The 25890-nt window shown below is 47.9% G+C and overlaps 1 protein-coding gene across 1 annotated transcript in view; it reads left to right on the plus strand.

The window, feature by feature from the left end:
* The window catches only part of GID4 (GID complex subunit 4 homolog), a 29234-nt gene extending 4669 nt beyond the window's left edge, over window positions 1–24565 (plus strand). The window contains exons 2-6 of the mRNA XM_055136931.1: window positions 1521–1580; window positions 10424–10531; window positions 15151–15252; window positions 16715–16845; window positions 20123–24565. Of these exons, the coding sequence (XP_054992906.1) occupies window positions 1521–1580; window positions 10424–10531; window positions 15151–15252; window positions 16715–16845; window positions 20123–20186 (465 nt within the window). The 3' untranslated portion in view covers window positions 20187–24565. The remainder of the gene's footprint in view (window positions 1–1520; window positions 1581–10423; window positions 10532–15150; window positions 15253–16714; window positions 16846–20122) is intronic.
* The last annotated feature ends 1325 nt before the right edge of the window (window positions 24566–25890 follow it).

Here is a 25890-nt window from a genome sequence, read left to right on the forward strand (position 1 = left end):
AAATAGTTGAGTCCAAATACTTTTCTGGTTCCTTAAAGAGAAACCTTGCGTAACACTCAAATCTTAAAGCACTGCACTCTATTTTCCTTTAATTTCAGACATTTACTTTGTAAGTGAATGCAACTACTCTGGGTCTGAAACCCTGCCTGCCGAGAAGCATGTGTAGACCCAGGTGAAATGTGCCCCTTGGGCGTGTGCAGTGAGATGTACCCTGTAGGTTGCTCTCAGCCTCAGGTAACCGTGCCACTCCAATGAGGGCAAACATGAGTGAAGTTTGGAACCCATGCTCCAAGAAGTCTGGACAGGACTTGGTTCCAGATTGGCTTCCTCAGATACTTCCTTCCCACTCTCTGCTGCCGTCCTGGGCATTTCCTAGCTAGTGTCTCTCCGCAGCCTCTCACACCAGCTGGTGAAGAGAAAGAGCCTCTTCAAAACCCAGGCCCTTTCGAGCACCCAGGAGACTATGCGCACAGTAATTGGCCAGAACTAGGTCAGTCACCCCTGAACTGACTCACAGGGGACAAGTATATGTCTTAGATTCATCAGGGCTGACCAGGCCTGCTGGGGCCAAGGGTAGGTCCCAGAACGAGATCTGGGTCCTGACAGCCAGAAAAAGCCGGCAATTGGTTGTTGGGTGGGCATCTAGCAGGGCCTCAGAGACCAGGAGTTGGCGGTTGCCAAACTTTACTATCTCCTGTGGCTGTTTCCGGGCCAGAGTACAAGGGTTCAGACTCTTGCTTGCTTGTGGCCAACCTGAGTTCTGGCACTCTGGCATTATTTGTGGGGCCCCCCAATACCGCTAAGAGCACAGAGCCAGGAGTAAGCCCTAAGCACCCAGAAGAAATAACCCGAAAATACTATGCCTGGGGGCTGGAGTGATAGCACAGCAGGTAGGGCATTTGCCTTGCAGATGTCCGACTCTGGTTTGATTCCCAGCATCCCATATGGTTCCCTGAGCACCAACAGGAGTATTTCCTGAGTGCAGAGCTAGGAGTAACCCCTGAGCATCACCAGGTATGACCCAAAAAGAAAAAAAAAATCCTATGTCTGTTCCCCCTGTACCTGATTTCTTTTGTCAAGAAATACAAGCGTTTGATAGGACAGCAGGTAGGGTGCTTACTTTTGCACGTGGCTGACACAGATTCAATCCCTGGCGTACCTTATGGTCCCCCAAGCGCCACTGAGAGTGATTCCTGAGTGCAGAGCTAGAAATGACGCCCTGAGTATCATTGGATCTGGCCCCAAAACCAAAAAAATAAAGAGACTGGGCTGATCTGCTAAGGAATGGGAGAGGGGGTTGGGTCCTTTCGCTTTGTGAGGACAGGATGTGATGGGGAAGCCTCCAGAGGTGTCCATGGCTGGGGAGCCCTGGGTGGCACTAGGCATGCCTTGACCCCAGGCGGCCTGTCCACCCACTTCTCAGGCACTTCTCACCGCAAGGCATGGGTTTCCAAAATACTCTGACTTTTCCCCCTCTGATTTCTGCATTTGTAACCAGGCTGTGTATCCTTTCTTTCCAGCATGTGGACACAGGGAACTCCTACCTCTGTGGGTACCTGAAGATTAAAGGCCTTACTGAGGTAAGCAGTCATTCCCGGGGGCTGGAATGTGCACACAGAGGGCGCACTCCGAGGTCTCGGCGAGTTCAAAGCCAGCAATTTGAACTCTCGGGCATGATTGAAGCGTTCTGTTTCCAAGAGTTGTTATACGGTGAGCAAAGATTGTGTAGCTTTTTTTTCTTTGAAGGGTCACCCCAGCAGTGCTCTGGGACTGTTCCTGGCTCTGTGCTTGGGGCTCATTCCAGAGGCACTTGAGGGACCGTAAGGTCTGAGGGGTTGAGTTTGGGCCTCCCTCATGCCAAGCCTATGACCCACGACTCTCCCTCCCGCCCAGGACATGCAGCTCTGACATGATCTGCTGGAAAGGATGCAGAATCACAAGTCTTGGTTTTTAAAGTTTAGAGCTATGTCACAGTGTGGAGGACACCATTGATTTTCTTTTTAACATTTTTTGGCGCATATGCTGCCCGAGTCGATGTGTTGCTTGCGCCCGCATGGCCGAGTACATGTGGTGACCGAGTACATGCAGTGGCCGAGCACATGTGGCGTCCGCATCTCCCATCTTGAGATTTGTACTTTCATGCTTTCCTGTCTAATGCTGGGATGTGTGTAGGGGCTCTCTCCGCCCTTGGAGAAGCCCCCGTTCTCTCTTGAGCACATTACTCTCTCTCACTCTCCACTCTCTCCCACTTTCTCTTCCTTCTTCTCTTCAAAAAACCCTCCAGGGGCTGGAGCGATAGCACAGCGGGTAGGGCATTTGCCTTGCACACGGCCGACCCGGGTTCAATTCCCAGCATCCCATATGGTTCCCTGAGCACCGCCAGGGGTGATTCCTGAGTGCAGAGCCAGGAGTGACCCCTGTGCATCACCGGGTGTGACCCCAAAAAAAAAAAAGCAAAAACAAAAAACCCTCCAAATAAAATCTATTTTACTTAAAAAAAATACTTCTTAGGGAAAAATAATAATAGGACTAGAACTACCACCTACATCTGAAGTTTTAACAATTTCTGAGATAAGCATCAGTAGTTCAGGAGCTAAACTCTGTTCAGTTCTTGAGCCCTGCCAGTGTCTGGGACAATGAAAAATGATCTTCCAGCATCTAGTTGAACAATGCTACATATCTATATTTTCCTTCCTCCAAATCTTCTCGAGTCTCAGAATTCTCAGGAATTCAAAAAGTAAGATCCAGCATCCTTTTGACTCCAGCGAGTAAACAGGAAGAGGAAGGAGGTGACAGGACTGGTTGCCTCACCCTGCCCTAGGGTCCAGGCTCGACCTGGCCAAGTGTCCTGTCAGCCTTTGCAGTTCTCACTGCCTGATGGCCGATGGCCTGGTGGGGCTCAGGAATGCTGCTCAGAACAGAGGCCAGGCACTCGGCTGACCTCACCCTACCCTTTCCTTTCTCTTCATTTCAGCTTCTCATCTGTAAGATGGGGATTTGAAAGATCTCATGTCCTGGAGGGAGGAGCAGTACTAGAGCGAGAGGTGGGCTGTGAGGGGACCCAAAAGACAGGGCACTCACCAGGCCCCGAGTCACCTCAGTCTGGAAACAATTGTTTGGCTTTCCTGGATTCCATCTGTTTCCATTCTTCTTCTCCTTTAGAAACTTGATTGAGAATTTCCTCTGACACCACCTCCAGGAACTTACCCAGTCAAGTAGGGATCGGAAATGATAGCAAAATGAAGGATGCAAACCAGTGACTTTTGTGGTTAAAAAAAAACCCTAGTAAATCGGACACATTCAACTATCGGGCAGCTAAAATGTATGTTAGTACATTATTGAGTGCAGAATAACATAACTTCATAGGGTAGCCAACAAAATTCATAACGTGAAATACACACACCATCTCCAAAATCCATTTTTCAGGTCATAGGAATCCACACCAAAATGGTAAGTCGTACTTAAAAATCCTAAAATAAGGCCAGAGAGATAGTACAGCAGATAAGGCGTTTTTGCTTGCATGCAGCTGACCAGGGTTCTGTCTGCAGCCACCGCATATGGTCCCCCGAGTCCTGCCACAAATGATTCCTAAGCACAGCGCCAGGAATGAGCCCTGAGCCCAGACAGGCCTAGCCCGAAACCGAGAGATAAGATGATTAGAATTCTCCAACAGTGTGCGGACTACGCACCGCGAGCTCTCCCTCTGGGGCAGCTGCCTCTGAGTCGTGAACTTGGGCACCGGTGCAGACTTTCCCCTTTATGGTGGGCCTCAGGCTTTCGGCCAGAACTCAGAGTTCGCCTCTTAGCTAGTCCTTCCATTTGGCACTGGACTGACCTCGTGCAAACACGGCCCCAAACCCCATACACCTAGTGGTCTGCCTGATAACAAGATCAGTCACCTCACTAAAGTGGCTTTTTTTTTTTTTTTAAAAAAAAGGCAGTTGTGGGACTGAGATAGAACGGCCGGTAGGGCGCTTGTCTTGCATGTAGCCAACCCCGGATTGATCCCCAGGCAGAGCAGGTCTAGGCCTTGAGCACCACCAGGTGTGGCCAAGAAAGAGAAAAAAAGGCAGATGTATTTCCTGAGCTGCTTAAATCCTGCTCAAAATCAGAATCTAGAATTCTTTTTTTTTTTTCTTTTTGGGTCACACCTGGCATTGCACAGGGGTTACTCCTGGCTCTGCACTCAGGAATCACCCCTGGCGGTGCTCAGGGGACCATATGGGATGCTGGGAATCAAACCCCGGTCGGCTGCGTGCAAGGCAAACGCCCTACCCACTGTACTGTTGCTCCAGCCCCTAAAATTCCTTTTTAATACCTCTTTTTGTGGAAGTTTTTTGGGGGGCATGAGTGAGGCATATCTGGCAGTGTTCAGGCACTAGCCCTGGCTCCTGACAGTGCTCAGGAGTTATATGCTATCAGGGATCTAAAAGCATGCGCTTCAGCCCTTGGCCTCCGTGCCTCGCCCCAGTAAGAGTCCGGCGTAGCACTGGTTCACCTCCCATACGGCTCTGTTGAATGGGCAGAGCCCATTGCTCTTAGCCTTGCCATGGTGTTGTGCGATTCTTCATTACTTTTATGCACTTTGCTTGTTTGTTTGGGGCCTCACCTGGCAGTGCTCAGGGCTGACTTCTGGCTCTGCACTCAGGAATCACTCCTGGTGGTACTTGAGGGACCATATGGGGTGCCAGTGATCAAACCTGTGTGCAAGGCAAGAGCCCTGTCCACTGTCACTCCAGTCACTCTTCATTACTTCAGAGTTTGAGATCTAATACTGATTATTGCAGTTAATTAGTAAAATGCAGAAAGAGGACAAATTTTTGATTTTTATGTCTGTCAGTTATAAAATTCAGTTATCCCTTTTTGCTGCTTTTCTCTTTATAGCAGTTAAAATATAATATGTGTAATTTAACAAAACAAAATGATACCCTTTCTCATGTATGAAAATGTAACTACTAAGTGGAGATGGTTCAAAGGGCTGGAGCACACGCATTGCATGCGGGAACCCTGGGAATGATCCCCAGTACTACATGGTCCCCCAAGTACCCTCAAGTGTGCACCCCCAAAGGGAAAAAGTAGATGATTCAAAGGGTTAGAGTGCATGCTTTGCATGGCCAAGGCCCTGGGTTTGAGCCCCAGAACTGGCCTGAGCAGGGCCTGGTAACCCCTGGCCCCCAGCACCGCTGGGCCAGAGCATCATCTCATTGCCCACCCCAAGCATGAACCATCCGGCCCCTTTGGGCAGGTATCACCGGTGGTCCTCAACTTCCCTGAGCATTGCTTGTGAGGGTCCCCCAAAAGTTGGTGTGCCTTCTGGAAATGAAGCCCCAAAACTGTGGAGGATAGATCTCAGGTAATATTCCTTTTGCAGTTTTGAGCCAGCCAGCCCTAGAGAGAGGGGTGTCCCTCTGAGGCCTGGGTATTCCCTCAGCTCTTGACATGGGTATGGAGGCGTCCCTCGGAGTTGTGCTTGACTCGCTCATAGAATCAGGGAAACAGGTCACGCTGGCCAGTGTCACAGGAGACTGCTGTGTGACCAGCCCCAACGCAGGGCACAGCGTGTTTAGAAGTCCTCTTCCATTTACCCATCATGTCTGGGAAGCCTGAAGCCTGGAGAGGGGGAAGTTGAGTAGCTTATTTTTCAGTTTAGGGGCCACACATGGTGATGCTGAGGCTTTTGCAAGTGCCTGTGCTTGGGGACCATGTGGTGCATGGGCCAAAACCTGATGCGCTACAGCTCACTGTGCCTTCTCCAGCAGGGCTGGGCATTTTGTTTATTTAAGTGTTTTGGGGCCACACTTGGTAGAACTCAGTTCATGCCTAGCAGTGGTAATGTGCTAGGTTCCCTCCACATCACAGCATCCACTTAGTCTTTTTCTTGTGTTAAAGAGGTTGAACCCTCTGTGCTAATATTTTTTAAATTGAGGTTGGTTGTCTTCTACCCTACATCCTGTCCAGTCTGTGCTACTCCTGGTACATCAGTGGTATAGAGTATGAGATTGTTGTGTGGCCACGCGCTCCCAAGAATTTTAAATAAGGTGATAGTACTGGAGTTAAATTTTTAACTGGATGGTGACTTTAGGGTCTGAGGCATTTCTGCAGCTTGTGGCTCTCTTCTGAAATTTATTTGTGAGTCTCTGGATCATGGCCATCAGTGCGCTTCTATAGCATCAGAAGCCGTCTGTGGGCATGACTGCCAGGCTCCTGGAAGCACAGCGGGGGGATGGGGAGGACTTTGTGAGAGCCACTCAGTTCATTAAGTGCTCTCTTGGCCCTGCAGTCTAGTCACTTAACTGCCTGCGACCCTAAGAGGCCTAGGCCTCAGGCACACCTTGAGGAGTGATGCTGAGTGTACTGCCCCCTCCTGCAGCCAGAATTGTATTCTTTGACATGTAAATTACTGGCCACCAGGCTACACTCTAGTACATGAATATCCTGGTCCTGTCCTGAGCTCTTGATGGTAACTGTTTTGGGTAACCTTTTTCGGAGTAACTTTTTTTTTTTTTTTTTTTTGCTTTTTGGGTCACACCTGGCGATGCACAGGGGTTACTCCTGGCTCTGCACTCAGGAATTACCCCTGGCCGTGCTCAGGGGACCATATGGGATGCTGGGATTTGAACCCGGGTCGGCCGCGTGCAAGGCAAACGCCCTACCCGCTGTGCTATCTCTCCAGCCCCATCGGAGTAACTTTTGTATATAGCAACTCTATTCATTATATTTCTCCACGTAAATTAACTCAGAGGGACTGAGAGATAGAACAGGGATCAAGGCTCTTGCCTTAACGCAGCAACCCCGGTTCAATCCCTAGAACCACCTGCGGTCCCCCAGGCACCACCAGGAGTGATCCCTGAGCCTTGCCAGGAGTAAGCCCTGAGCACTGCTGCATGTCACCCAAAAACATAAAAGGAAAATAATTACTCCTGAGTTGGGAGGAAGCCTTGTAGTTACCCTAAAAATCACTTGGAACATTTTTAGAGAAAAGTCAATGCAAGAATTCATTAGGGAGGGGCTGGAGTGATAGCACAGCAGGTAGGGCGTTTGTCTTGCACCCGGCTGACCCGGGTTCGAATCCCAGCATCCCATATGGTCCCTTGAGCACCGCCAGGGATAATTCCTGAGTGCATGAGCCAGGAATGACTCCTATGCATTGCCAGGTGTGACCCAAAAAGCAAAAAAAAAAAAAAAAAAAAAAAGAATTCATTAGGGAAACTAGTGATTGGAACCATAAGTATTCTTTGTATTGTACTTGGAACACTTTATTATTTGGGCTTTTTGTCTTGTGGCAGTTTTGGAAAAAATAGTAAGGTTCAAAGCTCAAAAAAAATCAATATAAATAGCTTTAAATTTAAAATCTCAAGTCAGGCCAGGGATGTAGCTCAGTGATAGAGTGCATGGTTTGCATTTCTGAAGCCCTGATTTGATCCCCAACAGCCCCCCACCCCCCTAATAAAAAGGCAACAGTGATACTTTTAGGGTCAGGGATGTAGCCCAGGGGTTGAGCACTCACTTTGCATGTATGAGACTCTTAAGTTAATTGCCACATCATTCTTAAGTCTGATGCTGACTTACATAGTACTCTTTTGTTTGTTATTTGCTTTTTTTTTTTTTTTTTTGCTTTTTGGGTCACACCCAGCGATGCACAGGAGTTACTCCTGGTTCTACACTCAGGAGTTACTCCTGGTGGTGCTCAGGGGACCATATGGGATGCTGGGATTCGAACCTGGGTTGGCCGCGTGCACTACCCACTGTGCTATCGCTCCAGCCCCTGCTTTTTTGTTTATGAGGAATAACTTCTGGTGGTGCTTGGGAGACTGTATGGGGTGCTGGGGATTGAACCCTGTCAGCCACATGAAGGCAAGCGCCCTACCCACTATACTCTTGCTCTGTCCCCGGGACAATTTTTTGCCTTAGTCATCTTTCCTAGATCAGTTAGTATTTTATATCTTAAAAAATGGATTTCCGGTGGTCAGAGAGATAGAACAGTGAGCAGGGTGCTTGTCTTGTACGCAGCTGAGCCAGGCTTGCTCCCTGGTACCCCATATAGTCCCCCGGCTCCCAACAGGAGAGATCCCTTAAGCACAAAGCCAGGAGGAAGCCCTGAGCACTGCAGGTGTGAGCCAGGAGCCAGGTGTAGCCCCAGACCCCACCAACAATGGCCTAAAAACAAACAAAAAACTGGTTTTCCTGGGGGCTGGAGAGATAGCACAGCGGGTAGGGCGTTTGCCTTGCACGCGGCCGACCCGGGTTCGAATCCCAGCATCCCATATGGTCCCCCTGAGCACCGCCAGGGGTAATTCCTGAGTGCATGAGCCAGGAATGACCCCTGTGCATTGCTGGGTGTGACCCAAAAAGCAAAAAAAAAAAAAAAACTGGTTTTCCAAGAGCCAGGGTTATAGGCCAGTGGTATAGAGCATACCATGTGGAAAGTTCTAGGTTCAGTCCCTGGCATCATATTTAAAAGAGTAGGGGGGAAGGGTGGGCAGGATCATGGAGGTAACCAAAAGAGTTGGGGCACATTGTTGTATGTGGGAGGACCGTGTTCCATCCCTGGTACTGCATGGGTCCATGAGCATTGCTGGTATGACCTCTCCTAAAAAGCAACTCCCAAATTGGGTTTCCATTAAGAAAATTTTCTTCTTTTCTGGGACCGGAGAGATAGTACAGTGGTTGAGTCTATCCCCAGCACCCCATATGGCCCCCCAAACTCTCCAGAGCACAGAACCAGAAGTAAACCCTAATTCTTCCTTCTGAGGAAATAGTGGCAGTATTGAGGCAAAACGGTTGAGCATTTGGAAGTGTTACATACCTGTTATTCTAGAGTTCACTGGAAGAGAAGGAAATGCCCCAGCACTGTGCAGAGGTGGCCTCTCCAGTGGCTGCAGTGGGGCTGTTGATGTTCCTTCTGGAGAACTGGGAGCCCAGGAATCAGCATCTCTCCAGAACATCCACGCTATAAGGTCCCCAAGTGAGAGAAGTCACAAAGACACCAAATGGATTTTTTTAAAACACGTAGATATTTTGTGCAGGGTAAGAGATGCATGGGTCTGAAGAAGAAAATGAGCCCTCCCTGTCCCCAGAATTACCACTGTAGTCCGTGATCTGCTCAGCCTGGCCATCGTCACTACCCTTCCTGATTCCAGAGGCTTGGCATCCTGGGCGGGATCAGTTAGTCGGTTATTTCTTGGATTGCTTAGTCAGTTTTAACACTTGCAAAGAGATGACATACTTTTTACAGTGTTAACTTTCTCTTTGGTTAATTTTTTCCCCAAATCGGCGATAGCACAGCGGGTAGGGCGTTTGCCTTGCACGCGGCCGACCCAAGTTTGATCCCCGGCATCCCATATGGTCCCCCAAGCACTGCCAGGAGTAATTCCTGAGTGCAAAGCTAGGAGTAACCCCTGAGCATCGCTGGGTGTGCCACAAAAAGAAAAAAAAAATTTTAATTTTTCCCCAAATCATTGCTGTCTCTTTTATTAGCAAATGAACAAATAAATACATTAGCAGCAACTGTAACCATCCAAATAGTAGACAGCTAATTTTTGCCCCCAGTGGTATTTTTTATGGTTATAATTTTCTACTGCAGATTTTATTTGTATACCTTTTCAATTTTTTAATTTATTTTGGTTTTTGGGCCATATTTAGCGATGCCCAGGTCTTACTCCTGGCTCTGCACCCAAGAATTACTCCTGGCAGTACTCAGGATCATAGGGGTGCCGGGGATCCAACTCAGGTTGGTCACACGCAAGGCAAGTGCCTCCTGTTTTATCACTCCAGCCCCCATATATTTTTCTCTAGTATAAATTGGTCTTGATCATATGAGATATTAAATGTACCACTAACTTATCTGTATTTCACCAAGAAATAAATTCACATTCCTGGACACTTGACCAAATTGATATGAAGGGTAAAGTGAGAAGGCGAAAGTGGAGCGAAGTAGTCTGAGGAAGACTGAGCCGTGAGCGAGGCACTTTGGAGCCTCTTTGGATGTTTCCTTAGAAAGCAGTATCTACTAAGTCACCGTCTGTTTCTGTGCTGGAGTATTCTGAATTTACTGGTGGTGAAAGGGCCCGGGTTTTTTATCTTGAGATGAAAGCCAGAGATTCTCTGCTGTTTGTAGAGTCCCCAGAGTCCAAGAGATCCTACGGTGCTGAGCAGTTGTCTCAGCTCCTGAGCTCTCGGCAAATCGCTGGTTTGGATTGTTGATTACCAGCGTCATGGCTTTTTTTTTTTTTAATTCTGTAATTAGTGAATCACCATGAGGGTACAGATACAGATTCACACATGTTAGAACTTGTTTTTCCCTCATCGTCATGGCTTTTGATCTAAGGATTAACTGGGAAGAAGTTAAAGACTGATGGTTTGTTTGTAGAAAATGGAAACTTCTTTTCTTCATCATGTTTTAATATTTGGGTTTTTACCGTAGGAGTATCCAACGCTTACGACCTTCTTTGAAGGAGAAATAATCAGCAAAAAACACCCCTTCTTAACTCGGAAGTGGGATGCTGATGAAGATGTTGATCGGAAACACTGGGTAAGTAAATGTTCCTCTTTTTTTTTTTGGAATTTGGGCCACACCTGGCAGTGCTCGAGGCTTACTCTTGGCTGTGCACTTAAGGATCACTTCTTATAGGGCTTGGGGGACCTTAGGTGATGCCAAGGATTGATCCCAGGTCAGCTATGTGCAAGGCAGGTGTCTTACTGTCTATACTCTCTCCGGCCCCCTGGGTAAGTGAGCTTTTGGGCCACTGGGGACAGAGTTGGAGAGTTGAGGGACTTCTCTCGGGATCTTATCACTATTTCTTGCCCTTTCTACCTGTTCTTTCATCTCCAAGCCACAAGTCCTTTCTAACCTGTACTTGGGGTGACCTGAGAGTCAGACAGTAAATGGCCTCTGAGTTTATTTAGGGTTGGCATGAAGTGAGGATAGTTTCTCTAAACTTGTTCCTCCTCTTGGCTTCTCTATGTGGGCTGAACTGCAGTTTTGCTTCTTGTCTGAGCTCCTGTTTAAAGTGGCACAATCTTCAGTACCCTCAGAATGTTCCTCAAAAGATTGGTCTCTTCACACCCTGCTGAGTGTCAGGTCAGGCAGAGCAGACTTCTCATTCACCCACAATGACTACGTCCAACTAATTTCAGTTGTTCTGATTCTTTTTATTGGTGGCAACACCAGTTTTTTTTTTTTGTTTGTTTGTTTGTATTTTTGAGCCCCACCCTGCAGTGCTTATTAGGGACTATGAATGACCCTTGGTGGTACTGAAGCAACCATAGATGCTGCTGGGGATTCAAACCCTGGTCGGCTGCATGCAAGGAGCATCTTGCCCTCTATACGATTTCTCTAGATCTGACACGCAAGTCTCGTGTCTTCAAAAATGTATTTATCAGCCTATAATAATAGCCTTTTGTCTCAGTTGATTGATCATGGAGATAATGGATTTTTATTCCACATTGTGAAAGTACAACGTGATTACACCCACTAAACCAGCCAGAAGTGAATCTGTTGGTAAGGAAGATTCTGGAACTCCTCATTCTTCCTATTAGGTACTCACTCCTGACTGATGATGCCGGGTCCTGATTCTGCCTCAGCGGCCTAGAGAGGTTCAGACTACAGACCCTTGTCTCAGCTTCAATTTCACAAAATAACTGCTTTGATTATTAATGGTTCTTACTTGTGTTAGGAAAAGAACCTCTCAAATGCTATTTCAATTAATACAAACAAGCTTTCAGAAAGCTTTATTGAAAGCTACATGTTGAATTTACAGCAAATCGACAGTAAAATTATATGATCAATTGTGTATATATGAAGAACAAGATTCAAGTATCCAAAAGGCTGGGGCGCCTGATGGTCTGCGTGGTGTGGTGCCAGAGGCAGGGCCCGGGCTCCCGGAACCATCCCTGCTCGGGGCAGGCCTTTCCCACACAGTGCCCCACCACATGAGATGGCTCCTTCCTCTCCTGGATGGTCCCAGGGAGAAAGATCTATTTCCTATTCAAATTTGATTTCCACTTCAAATTAGTCCTACAGAAATGTAAGTTCTTTGAGGTCCAGTGAAAGCCCAGTTTTAGGCAAGGTTGGCTGCCCATTAAGTACCTGGAAAGCAGCAAGTAACTCTTCTGTGGACTTTCACTGGAGCCCTGGAGACTCTCTGGGATGCCAGCCTTTGCGGGTTTTTAGTTACCCAACAACCATAAAAGCCCTGTTAGCACTGGCCCAAGAGGTGTGGTGGAATGAGGGAGGGAGCCCATATAGCATCTTTTCCTGCAGTGCTGGCTTCCTCTGCAGCGTCCAACACTCCCAAGGCTGGGCCAGACCCCATACGGGACTCTCTGGTGCCTCTGTGTTGCAGGGACTCTGAATCTAACAGGCCTCACCCAGCTGTCATCATTCCTTTGCAAAAAGAATTGGATGTGAAATTCCACCTCATCTTCTTAGTGTTTATAGTTGGTGTTATGGGGCCAAAGCTGATTGGGTGCTTACCTTGCATGCAGCCAACCCAGGTTTGAGCCCCAGCACCCCATATGGTCCCTGAGCTCGCTAGGGTTAATCCTTTAGCCAGAAGTAAGTCCTGAGCACAGCCAGATGTGGCCTAAAAACAAAAACAAAACAAAGTAAAATTGGTATTGTGGTGTGTGAGTTCAAACTGTGGGTGTGTAACACTTGCTTTCAGTGGCTGAGAGCTTCCTCTCTAGGTCTCCCCAGGAACCAAGAGATGGGGGACCACAGACTGATGGTCAAAATGGCCCATTTAATGCAGAACTATTAGCATGCTCATAGAACATCTGAGGGGCTTCGAGGCATAGGACTGCACATGGGTGTGATTGATCAGTTACATGGGTAAAGTGTTTTGGCTGATACAGTTCTTTGGGGGGAATAACTCAAGGTGACACCCTGTCTCCCAGGGACATCTATCTTGCTTTTCTCTTTCCTTATAGTTGTACATATTAAACGATTAAGTTTTCTTCTTATTAATACTTGCAGTTACTTGGATAAACACAGTAAGAGATAGAGATTCCAAAATTTAGTTCTCGAGGGCAAGCAAGACTTTTACCATAAATTCCAGACTAGGAGCTCAGGCCAGTTCAGCTTGTCTTTCCCCATGGGAGTTCTGTCTCTTAAATCATAACAGCTTGCATCAAGACCGTGCTTTTATGCCTTCTAGACTGTTCCATTTCGATGCTGGGGTTGCTTTGCCATTGGCCCCAGATGCATCCCAGTACTACAGTGGGACCTCCCTTTGTGGGGTGTTAGGATCTATGGCAACCGAAACCTGAGTCAAGTAATTATGATGGGTGCCCATCCATCATAGATATATTTCAGAGTCAACCAGCTGCCAAATATTAGGAGCATAGCATTAACGGTCTTTCTTTGGTTAAGCAAAGAACATTTCTCTGTAGTAAAATATGAAAAGTTATAGGGGAAATAGAAAGCAAGTAATTCACTACAAATACAAAGTCCAGAATCACCAGAAGTTTTGACTTACAAGCAACCAAAACTGACTTGGGGAATGTAGCAATGAGAGGTAAAACACAAAGGAAAGTTTAAAGATAAACTCAGGGGATTAGGGATGCTCGCAAGAGCACTGTAAGTTTCTCTGGGAGGAGGGAAAGGGGCAATTCACTGATTAAGCCTAAAACACTTAGTGGTCACATCCAGCATTGGTGGTACTGTAGTCAAGAAAGAATTGGTCAACTTAGTCTACTTAGAAGAGTATTATGTGACAAATCATTTAACTTACTTTTTTTTTTTTTTTTTGCTTTTTGGGTCACACCTGGCAATGCACAGGGGTTTCTCCTGGCTCATGCACTCAGGAATTACTCCTGGCGGTGCTCAGGGGACCATATGGGATGCTGGGAATCGAACCTGGGTCAGCCGCATGCAAGGCAAATGCCCTACCCGCTGTGCTATCACTCCAGCCCCCAAATCATCTAACTTAATATCTCTCTGTATCTTAATTTTTTTTTACAAAATTAACAAATTTATTATAAAATTTGGGGGGGAAGAAGACAAAAGGAGACAGTCATCTTAGAGGCAGTGCCTAACGCCTCGTGTGTGATGAGCTTTTCCTGGATCTCGTTTTTTTTTAACATGATCCAGTTCCATGACCTGCACGTGGTCCCTTTTGATTAGTAGACTGAACCATTTTATACCTGTCACCAGTTTCTGCTTCACCATATTGTGTCCTCGGACCCCCTGCACTTTGACACAAAGTTCTAGCTTATCCTACATGCCTTTATTGTATTTTATTTATTTATTTATTTATTTATTTTGGCTACAATTAATTCACTAGCAGAAATATAATTGATCTTGGCTCTGTGTATGTGAAGTTGTTCTGGAAAAAGCCCCTAGAATTACATTCATCCCATCCTGTCCCTCAGGTCACTGATAGCTTACGCATCCCATGAGCCCAGCACCTGTCCCAGAGATCAGGTCTGACTTTGCTAGGCATGAGCAGACTCTAAGCCAGTCTTCACTGCCCTGGACTCTAAGACCAGTCTCCACCACGTCCCTGCCTGTGACAAGGCCACTGCACCTGTGTGCAGAGGGGGGTTTGTTTAATTTTTTTTTTTTAATTGAATCACCCTCAGTTACAGTTACAAAGTTGTTCATGATTGGATTTCAGTCATACAATGTTCCAACACCTGTCCCCTCGCCAGTGTATGTTTCCCATCACCAGTGTCCCAGTTTCCCTCCGGCCAACTCCCCACCTCCCCACCAAGTCTGCCTCTATGGCAGGTACTTCCTCCTCCCCCCTCTCTCTTCCTCCCTCCCTCTCCTCCCTCTCACTCTTTCTCTCTCTATCCCGTCCCTCCGTCCCTCCCTCCCTCCCTCTCTCTCTCTTTTCCTCCTTCCCTTTCCCCCCCTCTCTCCCCTCCCTCTGTCCCTCCCTCTCTCTCTCCCTCCCTCTCCCTGTCCCTCCCTTTCTTTCCTTCTCTTCTTCTCTCCCTCCCCCCTTCTGGGCATTATGGTTTGCAATACAAGTACTGAAAGGTTACCATGTATGTCCCTTTATCTGCTTTCTGCATTCGTTTCTTGTCCTTAGTGGCCATTTCGAGCTATCACCATAGCAGTCCGTTCGCGGAGGGTGTTTGGGACGTGAACTGCTACTGCTCGGCTCTCATGTGCTGTGGATACTCTTGTTTTCTTACTTCCAGGGAAAATTTCTGGCTTTTTATCAGTATGCAAAATCATTTAATTCAGATGACTTTGATTACGAGGAACTGAAGAATGGGGATTATGTCTTCATGAGGTGGAAGGTAAGGTTGGGCCCCAGTCGCTCTCTGGCTGTGCCAGCCCCTGTAGCGTCCCCAGTCCCAGCCGGTCCCCGTGGTTGTGTTGTCTTTACACACATGTGAAAAGCAGACAGAGCCCCACTGGGAACTACTTAGGCCCCGGCAGCTCACTCTTTGGTTAAATTCTGGCGTGGCTAGCCAATGAATTGGTGCGGAGGTTTGCCCAGCACCCTCTGCTACCATTGTTCCTGTCTTTTTCCTTTCCTTTCTTCTGCCAAGAAGCCTTTTGCCCCTCCAGGTTGAGTCATCTCCCGAGTTCCGTGGCTTTAGGGAAAAGCTGGTCCCTCCGACTGTAGTCATCCCCTGCGCATTGCTGTGGTGTGAAATGCCCCGGAAATGACTCCGGGCCCTGGCCCTGGGCTTCCAGTCCCTCCAGCACAGGAAATGAGAGACTGAGAATGGAATTTAGGTTTCCACTCACCAGCGCCCGGTGGCTCCATGTGGCTGGCCCTTGACGCTGCCTGTGTGCACCTTCCTTCAGCAGCGACGTGTGGCTGTGCTGTGGTCTCGAGCATCAGGCGCAGGAGCAGTAGCACTGTGATGAGTCACTTTGTGAACACAGACCCACTTCTTCCCTCCCCGTGCCAGACCCCCCTAGAGAGAATGGTTTTATCTTGAAACCTTGCCAGCTCTCATGCCAACTCTTTAGGGCTCTCATCCGAGCCTTTGTTTTGTACAGCTAATCATTTGGGGGTGGAGGCAGTCCCTCGGTAGGTACCAGGTGCAGAGAGTGAGGTGAGCTCTGCTCTCAGGAGTGACCACCCAGTGAGGCTATGTTAAGTGTCTAGTTTTCAAAACCACAGTTTTCCAGAGATGGGGAGGGACAGTGTCTCCAAAGAATGTCTCAGGATGACTTTCTGTGAACTTTTCGTAGACCTGTTGGACCTTCGGGCCTCTACCCCGTCTCCCCGAGAGAGCAGATACCAGAATGCAGCTTTCTCAGCTCCTGGCTCTAGCCAGAGATAACAAACTTGCCTCTCCCACAAGGTGCCTAAGAAAGACAGTAATGTGCTGTTTGCTGTGATAAGTGTGGGACTGTTGGAGGGGACACTGAGGCCTGCTGGTGTTGATTGGCCCACAGGCCAGTGAGTTACCTGCCACTCTCAGGGTCTTCAGGACTCCCAGTGACAGTCCCTGGAGTGGGATAGAAGTTTCCTGGCTGTGAGCCCTGAAAGGCAGGGAGGCAGGTTCATGGGTGGTTGTTGAGTTATTCGGACCCTGGTACCTCCTCTTAGTTACTGATCCTAGTGAGAACACAACGTTGGCCCTGTTAGTCCGCAGAAGACTCGGCGGCCCCGTGTGTGAGTCAGGCAGACATTACCATCACCCAGTGAGTTAGGACCTCACAACTGCCCGAGGGCTGACAGGAAGCCCCGGGGGTAGCTGGAGCACACTCCACTTCCCTGACCTCCCCATCTCTGTGCAGGAGCAGTTCCTGGTCCCTGACCACACAATCAAAGACATCAGTGGTGCTTCCTTTGCCGGCTTCTACTACATCTGCTTCCAGAAGTCGGCAGCCTCCATAGAGGGCTACTATTACCATCGGAGTTCAGAATGGTAAGGAAGCATGGACCGCAGGGCTGGCTGCCTCCACTCTCCCCACTCTCCCAGTCCAGAAGGAAACCTGTCCAGCTGCCGCAAAGGTTTCATGCTTTGTTTGCACGCTGGGGGCCTCTTTGAATGATCTCAATGCTCTTAATAAGGGCTGGAGATAGAAATGAAGGAATCAGATGGAAGAATCATCACTTAAATTATTTCAGGTTGTGGTGTGGCTTCCGCAGTGTTTATCTCTGCCTTGCTGAGTTTGTATTTATTCCTTCCAGGTTGAGTCAGTAACTGAAATGTGGCATCCAGCTGTGGATAGTGTGAAGTTTGCTGTCGGCAGTCTTATCATTTGTGGTTCTGCTCCTTCTCTGTGCCCCTAGGACCAAAATGGGCGGTACTGGGGGGGGGGGGGCACTGGAATGATTCTGGGGCAGTAGTAGCTTTGGGTTTAAGCAGGGGAGGAGAGCTACTCTTTCTTCTCCTAAAGAAAATAGATTGGGGTGGGGGGGCATTGAGTCTTTTGTTTTTCCTGGAAAGGGGGAAGTAGATCAGATAGTTTGGGAGCCTCTGCTGGTCCCACACGTGGTAGATTTGAGCCTAGTGACCCAAAGGCCTTTAAGAGTAGAGGGTCCTGCCCCATTTTGCCAAGCAAGTAGAACTGTATGCCACCTCAAGTACTAGTTTTTGTCACCTCTTTGCAAACTCTCTGGCTTATTGCTATAATTTTTTGTTTTTTCTTCGTTTGAGTTTTAGTTTTGGAGCCACACCCAGCAGTGCTCGGGGCTTACTCTTCATTCTGGGATTACTCCTGGCAGGTTTAGGGGACCATACGTGGTACCCAGGATTCAACCCATGTTGGCCGAGTGTGAGGCTTGTGTACTATCGCTCTGGCTTTATTACTGCTTTTTTTTTTTTTTTGCTTTTTGGGTCACACCTGGCAATGCACAGGGGTTACTCCTGGCTCTGCACTCAGGAATTATCCCTGGCCGTGCTCAGGGGACCATATGGGATGCTGGGATTTGAACCCGGGTCGGCTGCGTGCAAGGCAAACGCCCTACCCGCTGTGCTATCTCTCCAGCCCCCTATTACTGCTTTTTTTAAAAAGTGCCTTGCTATACTTGAAGGGTAAACCCTACCTTGGAAGATCTGATTTCCTCTCTGAATGTAGACATGCACATGGTTTCATTTCTAATTTTCCACACATCGGTGACTCGTGATGGTACCATGCTTCGGCTCTGATTGCTGGTTCATCAGCTCAAATGATTTCTGCATAAAGCCCTGCAGCTCAAGGCCGTCTCTGCTCTGCCCATCCCCAGCTTCAGAGTTTCAGCAGTGGTCTGTCTTCAGATGAGTTTAAAAAATGTTTCAGATCCTTTTTTTAAATAACAACTTTTATTGAGAAGTAGTTCACATTCTGTGTGAAATATTTCTTTTAAAGTCTAATATTCATTTAAACTGTACATTTCAGCTATTTTTGCTTTGTTTTGTTTTTTGGACCACACCCAGCAGTGCTCAAGGGTCGCCCTCGCTCTTCCCTCAGGAGTCACTCCTACCAGTGCTCCATGGAGTGTCAGGGATTGAACCTGGATGAGTGAATGCAAGGCCAGCGCCCTCCCTGCTGCGCTGTGGCTCTGGCCTCCATTCAGCCATCTTGAGTACATTAAAACTGGTGCAGCCTTTAAGTCAATTTCAGAACCTTGTTATCACCCCAAGAAAGCCTGCACCCCTTGACTTGCCAGCCCCAACTTCCTGTCCCCTCCCAGCTCTAGGCAGATGCTGGTCTCCTTTACCCAGAGATAAACTTGCCTGTTTAATTAAGTCCATCTTATGGCCTTGGCAGCACAATGCTGTGAAGGCTCAGCCATGGTGTGGCACGTTTCAGTGATTCATTTATACTACAGAATAATTTTTTGTTCGAGGGGGTATATATATAGACACACACACACACACACACACACACACACACACACACGTATACACACCCTGACTGGGAATCGAATCCGGACCACGGCAAGCTACCCGTGGCGTATTCAATATGCCAAAAACAGTAACAAGTCTCATGATGGAGACACTACTGGTGCCCACTCGAGAAAATTGATGAGCAATGGGATGATAGTGATAGTGATATATATATATGTATGTATTCCACATTTTTCTTAAATCCTTTAATCAGGTGAGGGATATTTGTGTTGGCTTTTGTGACTAATTTTCTTGCTTTCCTGTTTTCAGTTCATTTGGTCATACTAGGAGTGGAATTGCTGGGTCCAGGCATGTCCTGTATGTACTTTCTGAGAGCCACCCCAACTCTTTCCCACAGGAGAAGCCTCATTTAGCTCTGTCTCAGCAGTGACAAGGACCCCAGTTCTTCCACTTTCCGAACCTCTTCCCCAATACACGCTTTCATGTCTGTCTGTGTAGCTATCCCTGTGGTTACGATGTGCTGTTTCTTGGGTTTGATTTATATATATATCAAATTTTATATATATATGTATATATATATAAAATTTGAGGGTGGGACGGTCAGAAATAAACCGCTTTTTTCTCAGCATACTCTTCCTCACTTCTCTGAGACAAGGGGAGAGTGTGCATGCAGGCCATTGCCCTCACAGGCCTACGGGTCCTCATCCTGTGTGTGGATGCAACTCCTCGAACCAGCTGATGGGGAGGGGCAGGGGGATGGGTGAGCACACAAGACACCTTCGAATTTGCTAGTGTTTTCCATTTCTATAGCCTTGTCTAAGGAAGTGAGAAAAGTCAACAGTAACTTTTTTTTTTAGGTTAGCTGTGAAGTTCTATCCTTTTTTTCCCTTTGGCTTCTGTGAGAATTTAATTGGGATATCTATGCCTGTGTTCTGTGTTGCCTGTGAAGTTCTAAAACGCTGACAACCTAGGATTTTTTTTTTGTCTTTTGTGATGCTGGGACTAGAACCAGAACTCACATGTGCAAGGCCCACGCTTTACCCCTGAGCCACTTCCACAGCCCTCAGGGAGTTGCCACTTGCGTGGTGCAGTGGTTGGTGATGGGGTGGGGTGGGAGGAAGAAGCTGAGTGAGGGTCTGCCTCTCCTGGGACTCCCACAGTGCTCACTGTGTGAGCCCCGGGACTAATCACCTCAGGTAGCATTTGGGTAGATTCGCCGAAGGGAAAAAATAAAACTAGATTCACTCGAAGAAATCTGAGGCACCTTTTCTTCCTCAGGTGCTCAGTGGGGTGTGGGACGGGAGGCTTGTTCGTTGGCCATCTTCTGTCCCATTCTCAGGCTTCCTCCATCTCCTTCCCTCCACTGCAGGTATCAGTCGCTCAACCTGACCCACGTTCCTGAGCACAGCGCACCCATCTATGAATTCCGGTGACAGCGGCTCAGAGCAGCAACCAAATAGAACTGAACTTGGCAAAAAAGAACTTTGCCAAGAAAAAATTGTGTACCTGCCAGAACCAGGAGAACCGTGTTCCTGTTTCTTCCTGAGCAGACTCGCGTCGGAAAGCATGAATGTTAACCACAGAATCCCAGGAGCGTGGCCGGCCAGCGGGACAGGCGGAGGGAGCGGTCTCTGTTCTTCCTCTCTCTGTGGCAGTTTGGTCTTAATCTGTTTTTAAGCTACCTTAAATGCACTTTTCCTTCCTGCACAGCTAACTTCTGTGTCACTGAAATGCCCATTTCTTCTTCCATCCCTGCCCTTAGCCAAGTAGGAGGTCAGCCCCTACCCTTCCTTCCTTCCCCCGCAGCCTTGGTGCTCAGAACCCCCCACCCAGGCCGCCCCTTTTTCCCTTGTCCTCTGCTTCCTCCCTCCCCTTCCCCGGTTGCTTAGTCTGGTAGCTCCAGAGAAGGCAGAGCCCCGGCACCCGTGCGCCCCTCAGCGATTTGTGCGGGGAGGTGTCGAGCTGCAGTAGCATCTCCCAGTGAGGCGTGAGACGGAGGCTGCTGTGGGTGGGTCAGCTGGTCCTTCCCTGCCCTGCAATAACAACACTGAGCTGGTCCATGCCCTTGGGGTCCCAGGCCTGCCAACAGGGATCACCACACTTGAGGCTTCCGGATCCCTGGTGGAACAGTGTCCAGTCCTGCTCACTCAGCACGTTTGCTCTAAACTTTTGAACTTGAGGGCAATACTAAACTTTAAAAGAAAAAGAGGTTTTTTTATTACAAAATTATTTTTATGGTCCCTTTAGCAAGGACCCTATGGCAAATGCACAATTATTCAGAATTACATTTTAACGTTTTCACATTGAAAACAGCAAATGTTGACTTAGTAATTTTTATACCTTATATCTATATGTATATATATATATATTTAATCAACCAGCAGTTTGAAACAAGTCATCCTGGTACAAAAGTTTTTCAGCATTGCATAAATTAATAGTGCTAAACAGGGGAATTCTTTTTGGGGCCTGTTTAGCATTTGTACCTCCTTTTGCTACTCAAAACAGCAGTGCTTCGTGGCCACCTTCTCCACAGGGCAGAAGGGGCCCTAGTTCAAAAAAAAGTGAATCGGAAATGTGGGATGGGGATGGGTGGGAACATGAACGCACTCAAGTAACTCGAGGCTCACGTGCCAAAGTGTGTGTGTGTGTGTGTGTGTGTGTGTGTGTGTGTGTGTGTGTGCGCGCGCACACCTCTGTGTGTGTATGTGTGTTTGTGTGTGTGTTTGATTTGGTTATCAAATGTTTAAAAATCTTGGGTTGGCATCCATTATAGCCCATAGACATGGAGAGGTGGGCAGGGCCTTTGGAGGGAGTGGCATTGTGGCATTGTTGGTGGTTTATAGACTTACTCAGAATACAAAGAGGAAAGCTTTAAAAGCGAGAGCATTATGGTCCACAGGAGCTAAAGGAACTGAACATTGCATCTCCATGGGCAATAATAAGAAAACACAAAGCCCTTCTCTCTAGCTGTGCAGTGGGCGGTTTTTTTTTAATTCTGAAAATAGGATTCTCCATTTAATGGCATACGTACTGTATGTTACTGAGCTTGAATGTCAGGGGAGACAAAGGAGAAGTATCGGGGAAGGTGTTCATAGAACATCTAAGGTGAACTGTCCTGACGCTTACCTCTGCAAAAGACCAGAGCCTTGGACCACTAAAAAAAATTGCTCCAGAAACTTAAGTAGAAGAGTGATTCGTATCCTTTCCCAGAGATGAGTCAGAAATAATTTTTTTAATTTTACTACTCAAAGGCACTAGAATGGCCAGCTCAGGTGGAACCCGGCTCATGGCTTACTCACAGAGAGGTCCTGCTCCTGAGCTTCGCTCAAGCAGACGTGTCACGTCAGAGTGTGGATCTGGGCTGCTGTTTTTTTTTTTCCTTTCTTGGAGGGTGGGAGAGGCAGTTCCACCTGGTGGTACTCAGGGGCTACCCTCAGCCCCATGTTTGGGGATGGGTCCTGGTGGCGCTCGAGAGGCCATGTGCTGCCTCCAGCATGCGAGTATACGCCCGGCCCCTTGAACTCTCCAGCCCCCCGGGTTCCTTTCTCCGGTGGCCTGTGCTCTTTGATTTCAACTCAGTTCTTTGTGCGTGCTGGGGAGGTCTGCCTCTCGCAGACTCCTGGAGGACTCAGGCTCCACTCAGCATGCCGAGGGGTGCAATCACACCCCACCCCTGAGCTGTTGGGTCTCATCGGTGTGGGTCTGAGAGGTGGTGGAGTGAGTAAGCAGGGGGAGATGTTTGCAGACTCCTGTGGATCACCTCGTCAGAGAGGCCAGGCTCTGCTGGAGGATTTCTTCCTCTTTAGCAGTTGTGTTGGAGACAGTGAAGTAGGGGCCCTGGTTTGACCTTTTGGACACATCTGGGATGTTTTGCTCATGTGAGCAGCTTGTCCATTGAGGACAGGGAAGGGATGATTTTCCACCTCTTCTGACTCCCTAAGGATCCTGCTCTTTCAGTTCCCGAAGGGACTTCAGGGACCATCTCTGTCTGCAGTTACTTTTTCCTGAACATTATCAGTGGTTTACATGCCTCTTGGTACTATGTGCAATATTCTCGGTTGACTCTTGCATTCATAGTTGGGAAGTGAGTGCAGATGACAGGCGTCTTCACTGTCTTCCTCCACCTGAAACCAGTGTGCTGAGAGGTGGGGTCCGAGGGACGTGGCTATGCTTCCGCCTGCCTGGGAGCTTCCATTCTGCACTCGCAGACTCGTCTCCTCCATGCTGGAGTGCTCCTTCCCTCCCTGTCTGCCCCTCCGGCGTCTCAGCCACAGCCCAATAGTCGCTAGACTCAGAGGCTCTTCACTCTGTGCTGGTTCTGTTGGTCTCGTTGGAATCAAACTCCAGGGGAGCAAAGGGGATTTTCAGTGTCTTTTGCTTCCAGAAACAGGGAATTTCTATTCTCTCTAAGGCCTTGAACTGATTTTTTTTTTCCCTCCTCATAAATAGTCTGATAAGCTAATTTTTTTTAAATATACCATTAAGTATGTTGCATTGTGGTTTAAAATTACTAACGAGTTCTGGGAAAGAGAAATATTTGATTTTGAATCTTCTATGTTTTTAAAAATTAGATTCAAATGGACACAAAGTATAAATATTTTGTTTGTTTAGGGAGGACATGTGGAAAGGGTTTGAGGGTTTGGGATGGAAAAAGTATTTTGCAGAGCTATCAATGTCCAAATAATTTTTAAAAAATAATAAAGGTATTTAAGCAGCGAGTTTGTTCTATTTCTAAATCAGCTGGCTTCCTGGTCTGAGGCCGTGGAGGTTTCCAGGATGGCTGTCCCAGGGGCCCCAGGCCTGAGCTGAGGCCAGGACGCGGCCCAGCGAGAACCATGCAGCGCCACCACCCCAGGACCCGAGTGCTCTGACACCCAACACCTGGGCCCGGGCTCCTTCTGTTAAGTTTTGTATTTAGAAATGTAAAGGCATTGTTTTTTTATGTATGTGCAGGATTTATATGTTCACATAACAAAAAATATGCAAATGAAACTTGATTGCTTTAAAGTCCTCTGTGTATGCAGGCGGTGTGGATGGCAGGAGCTCTGGCCGCCTTCCCCTGGACCTCGGGCCCTTGGAGGACATGCCCAAGCCTCCACCGCCAGCGTGTTTCTGAGCAGCGTCCCGAAGCCCAGAGTCCACTGCAAGGACTGCCCTTGATTTCTCTGTACCTAGTGACCAAGGGCTCTAACCCCATCCACTTTGCATGCTTTTGTTTGGGGGTCACTCCATGACAGTGTTCAGGGGTGACTTCCAGCTTGGTGCTCTGGGGAACCAGACAGTCCTGGAGATCAAACCAGGTCTCCCACATGTGAAGCACGTGTGCTGCAGCCCTTTGAGTTGTCTCTCAGGCCCATTTCACTTTAGTCCTGACCAGGCCTGAATGCCCAGGCTCTCTTACTCTAGGGTTAGGTTTCAGGCCCACTTCTCTAGGCAGCACCAAGGGACAGGGCTGGAGACATTCTGGGAGTGGGGAAGGGCAGGTTGGGCCACACCCGGCGGTACTCAGGGCTGACTCCTGGCTCTGCGCTCAGGGATCACTCCTGGCAGTGCTCAGGAGAACATATCAATGCCGGGGGTCAAACAGGGGTTAGCTGTGGGCAAGGAAAGCTTCTTACTATCTCTCTGGCACTGGAAACATGACATTTTTAGGAACATTCTAAGGAAATGTTTAGAGTGTTGAAAAGGTTTAGATTCTAAACAATCTGATTGCAAAGGGAATTTACATCAATGTCAGAGCAAAGTTCCCCTGTGTGTATAAAGTGTTACATTGTTTGAACAATAATAAACTGTTTTCTCCTGAGATAGTGTCAAAAAAAGAAATAGCTTGTTCATTTGACTCTCCTCCAAAGGCAGAAACAACATTCTTTGGTTGTTTTGTAGGGGGGGAAGTTCAGTTGGGGGTACTGGGTGGGTCCCAAATCTACTTTGTTGTTGTTTTCACTTTTGGGTCACACCCCGCTGTGCTTCAGGCCTACTCCTGATTCTGAGCTTGAGGATCACTTAGGCAGCGCTCTGGGAACCATATATGGTGCCAGGAATCAAACCCATATTGTCCACACGCAAGGCAAGACCCACACTCCTATACAATCTCTGCCCACAAATCTACCTCCTTAGTCATAGTGTGATTTCCCAGGGATTCGCCAGACTCTGAGCCTGAGTTTTCTCACCTGGAAAGTGGAAAGAACAACTTCCAATTTGGCTCAGAGTTGTTGAAGATTCAGTGAGGTGCTCCCAAAAGCCCTTTAAAAACTGAAAACTTTTCACATGTCTACAAAATCATAGTCTACAGACTCTACAGCATTTTCCTTAGGAAGTACGCCATGCCAGATATTGGTGATGCAGAAGTGATCCCTACTCCCTGCCACAAGGAAATAATTATCTAGAATAGAATGGGAATTGGCATTTTCCGACCTCACAAACCTGCTTTCATATCTCAGTTCTAGTATCACTAATTTGGGGGGTGTAGAGATTTACCTCTGACTCGATTCTTGGGGCTCACTCCTTGATGCTTGGAGACCATTGATATCGGGTCAAATGCAGGCCTTCACAATTTTTTTAACTCACCCCAGCACTTTCTTCAATTTTTAAAATTTTATTTGTTTTTCAGCCACACCAGGCAGTGCTCAGGGCTTACTATTGGCTCTGCTCAGGGATCACGTGGGGCAGGACTCACGGGACCACACAGGGTGCCATACTGAGCCACATGCAAAGCAAGCACCCCCCTGTACTACCCAGTCCCTCTTGTCCTCAATTTTTAAGTTCCACTTTTTTTTTTTTTTTTTTTTTTTTTTTTTGCGGGAGGGAGGCCTCCCAGCTGGTACTGGGGCCCTAGGAGTTAATCCAGTGGTTCTCATTCAGCCAGTGGGGCCACAGGTCCAATGTGATGATGTGATGCTGCTTGAGCTTTGCACTGTCAGGAACCACCAGGTTCATTCCAGCCGTGGGAGGGAGTGGTGGCCCCAGAGCCACACCTGTAGGTGCTGGAAGCATCTAGAGCTCTACCTGGTGATGGGATATGAGGGCAGAGATTGGACCAGGGTTAGGCAAGCATATCCACCATTAAAAAATTCTTTGTGTGATTGGGGCAGGGTGGGAGGTGCAGGTTCACAATTCTCAGCTAACCAGGCCAGTGGT

Source organism: Sorex araneus, chromosome 4 (assembly GCF_027595985.1).
Source record: "Sorex araneus isolate mSorAra2 chromosome 4, mSorAra2.pri, whole genome shotgun sequence".
In the NCBI taxonomy this organism is placed as follows: domain Eukaryota; kingdom Metazoa; phylum Chordata; class Mammalia; order Eulipotyphla; family Soricidae; genus Sorex; species Sorex araneus.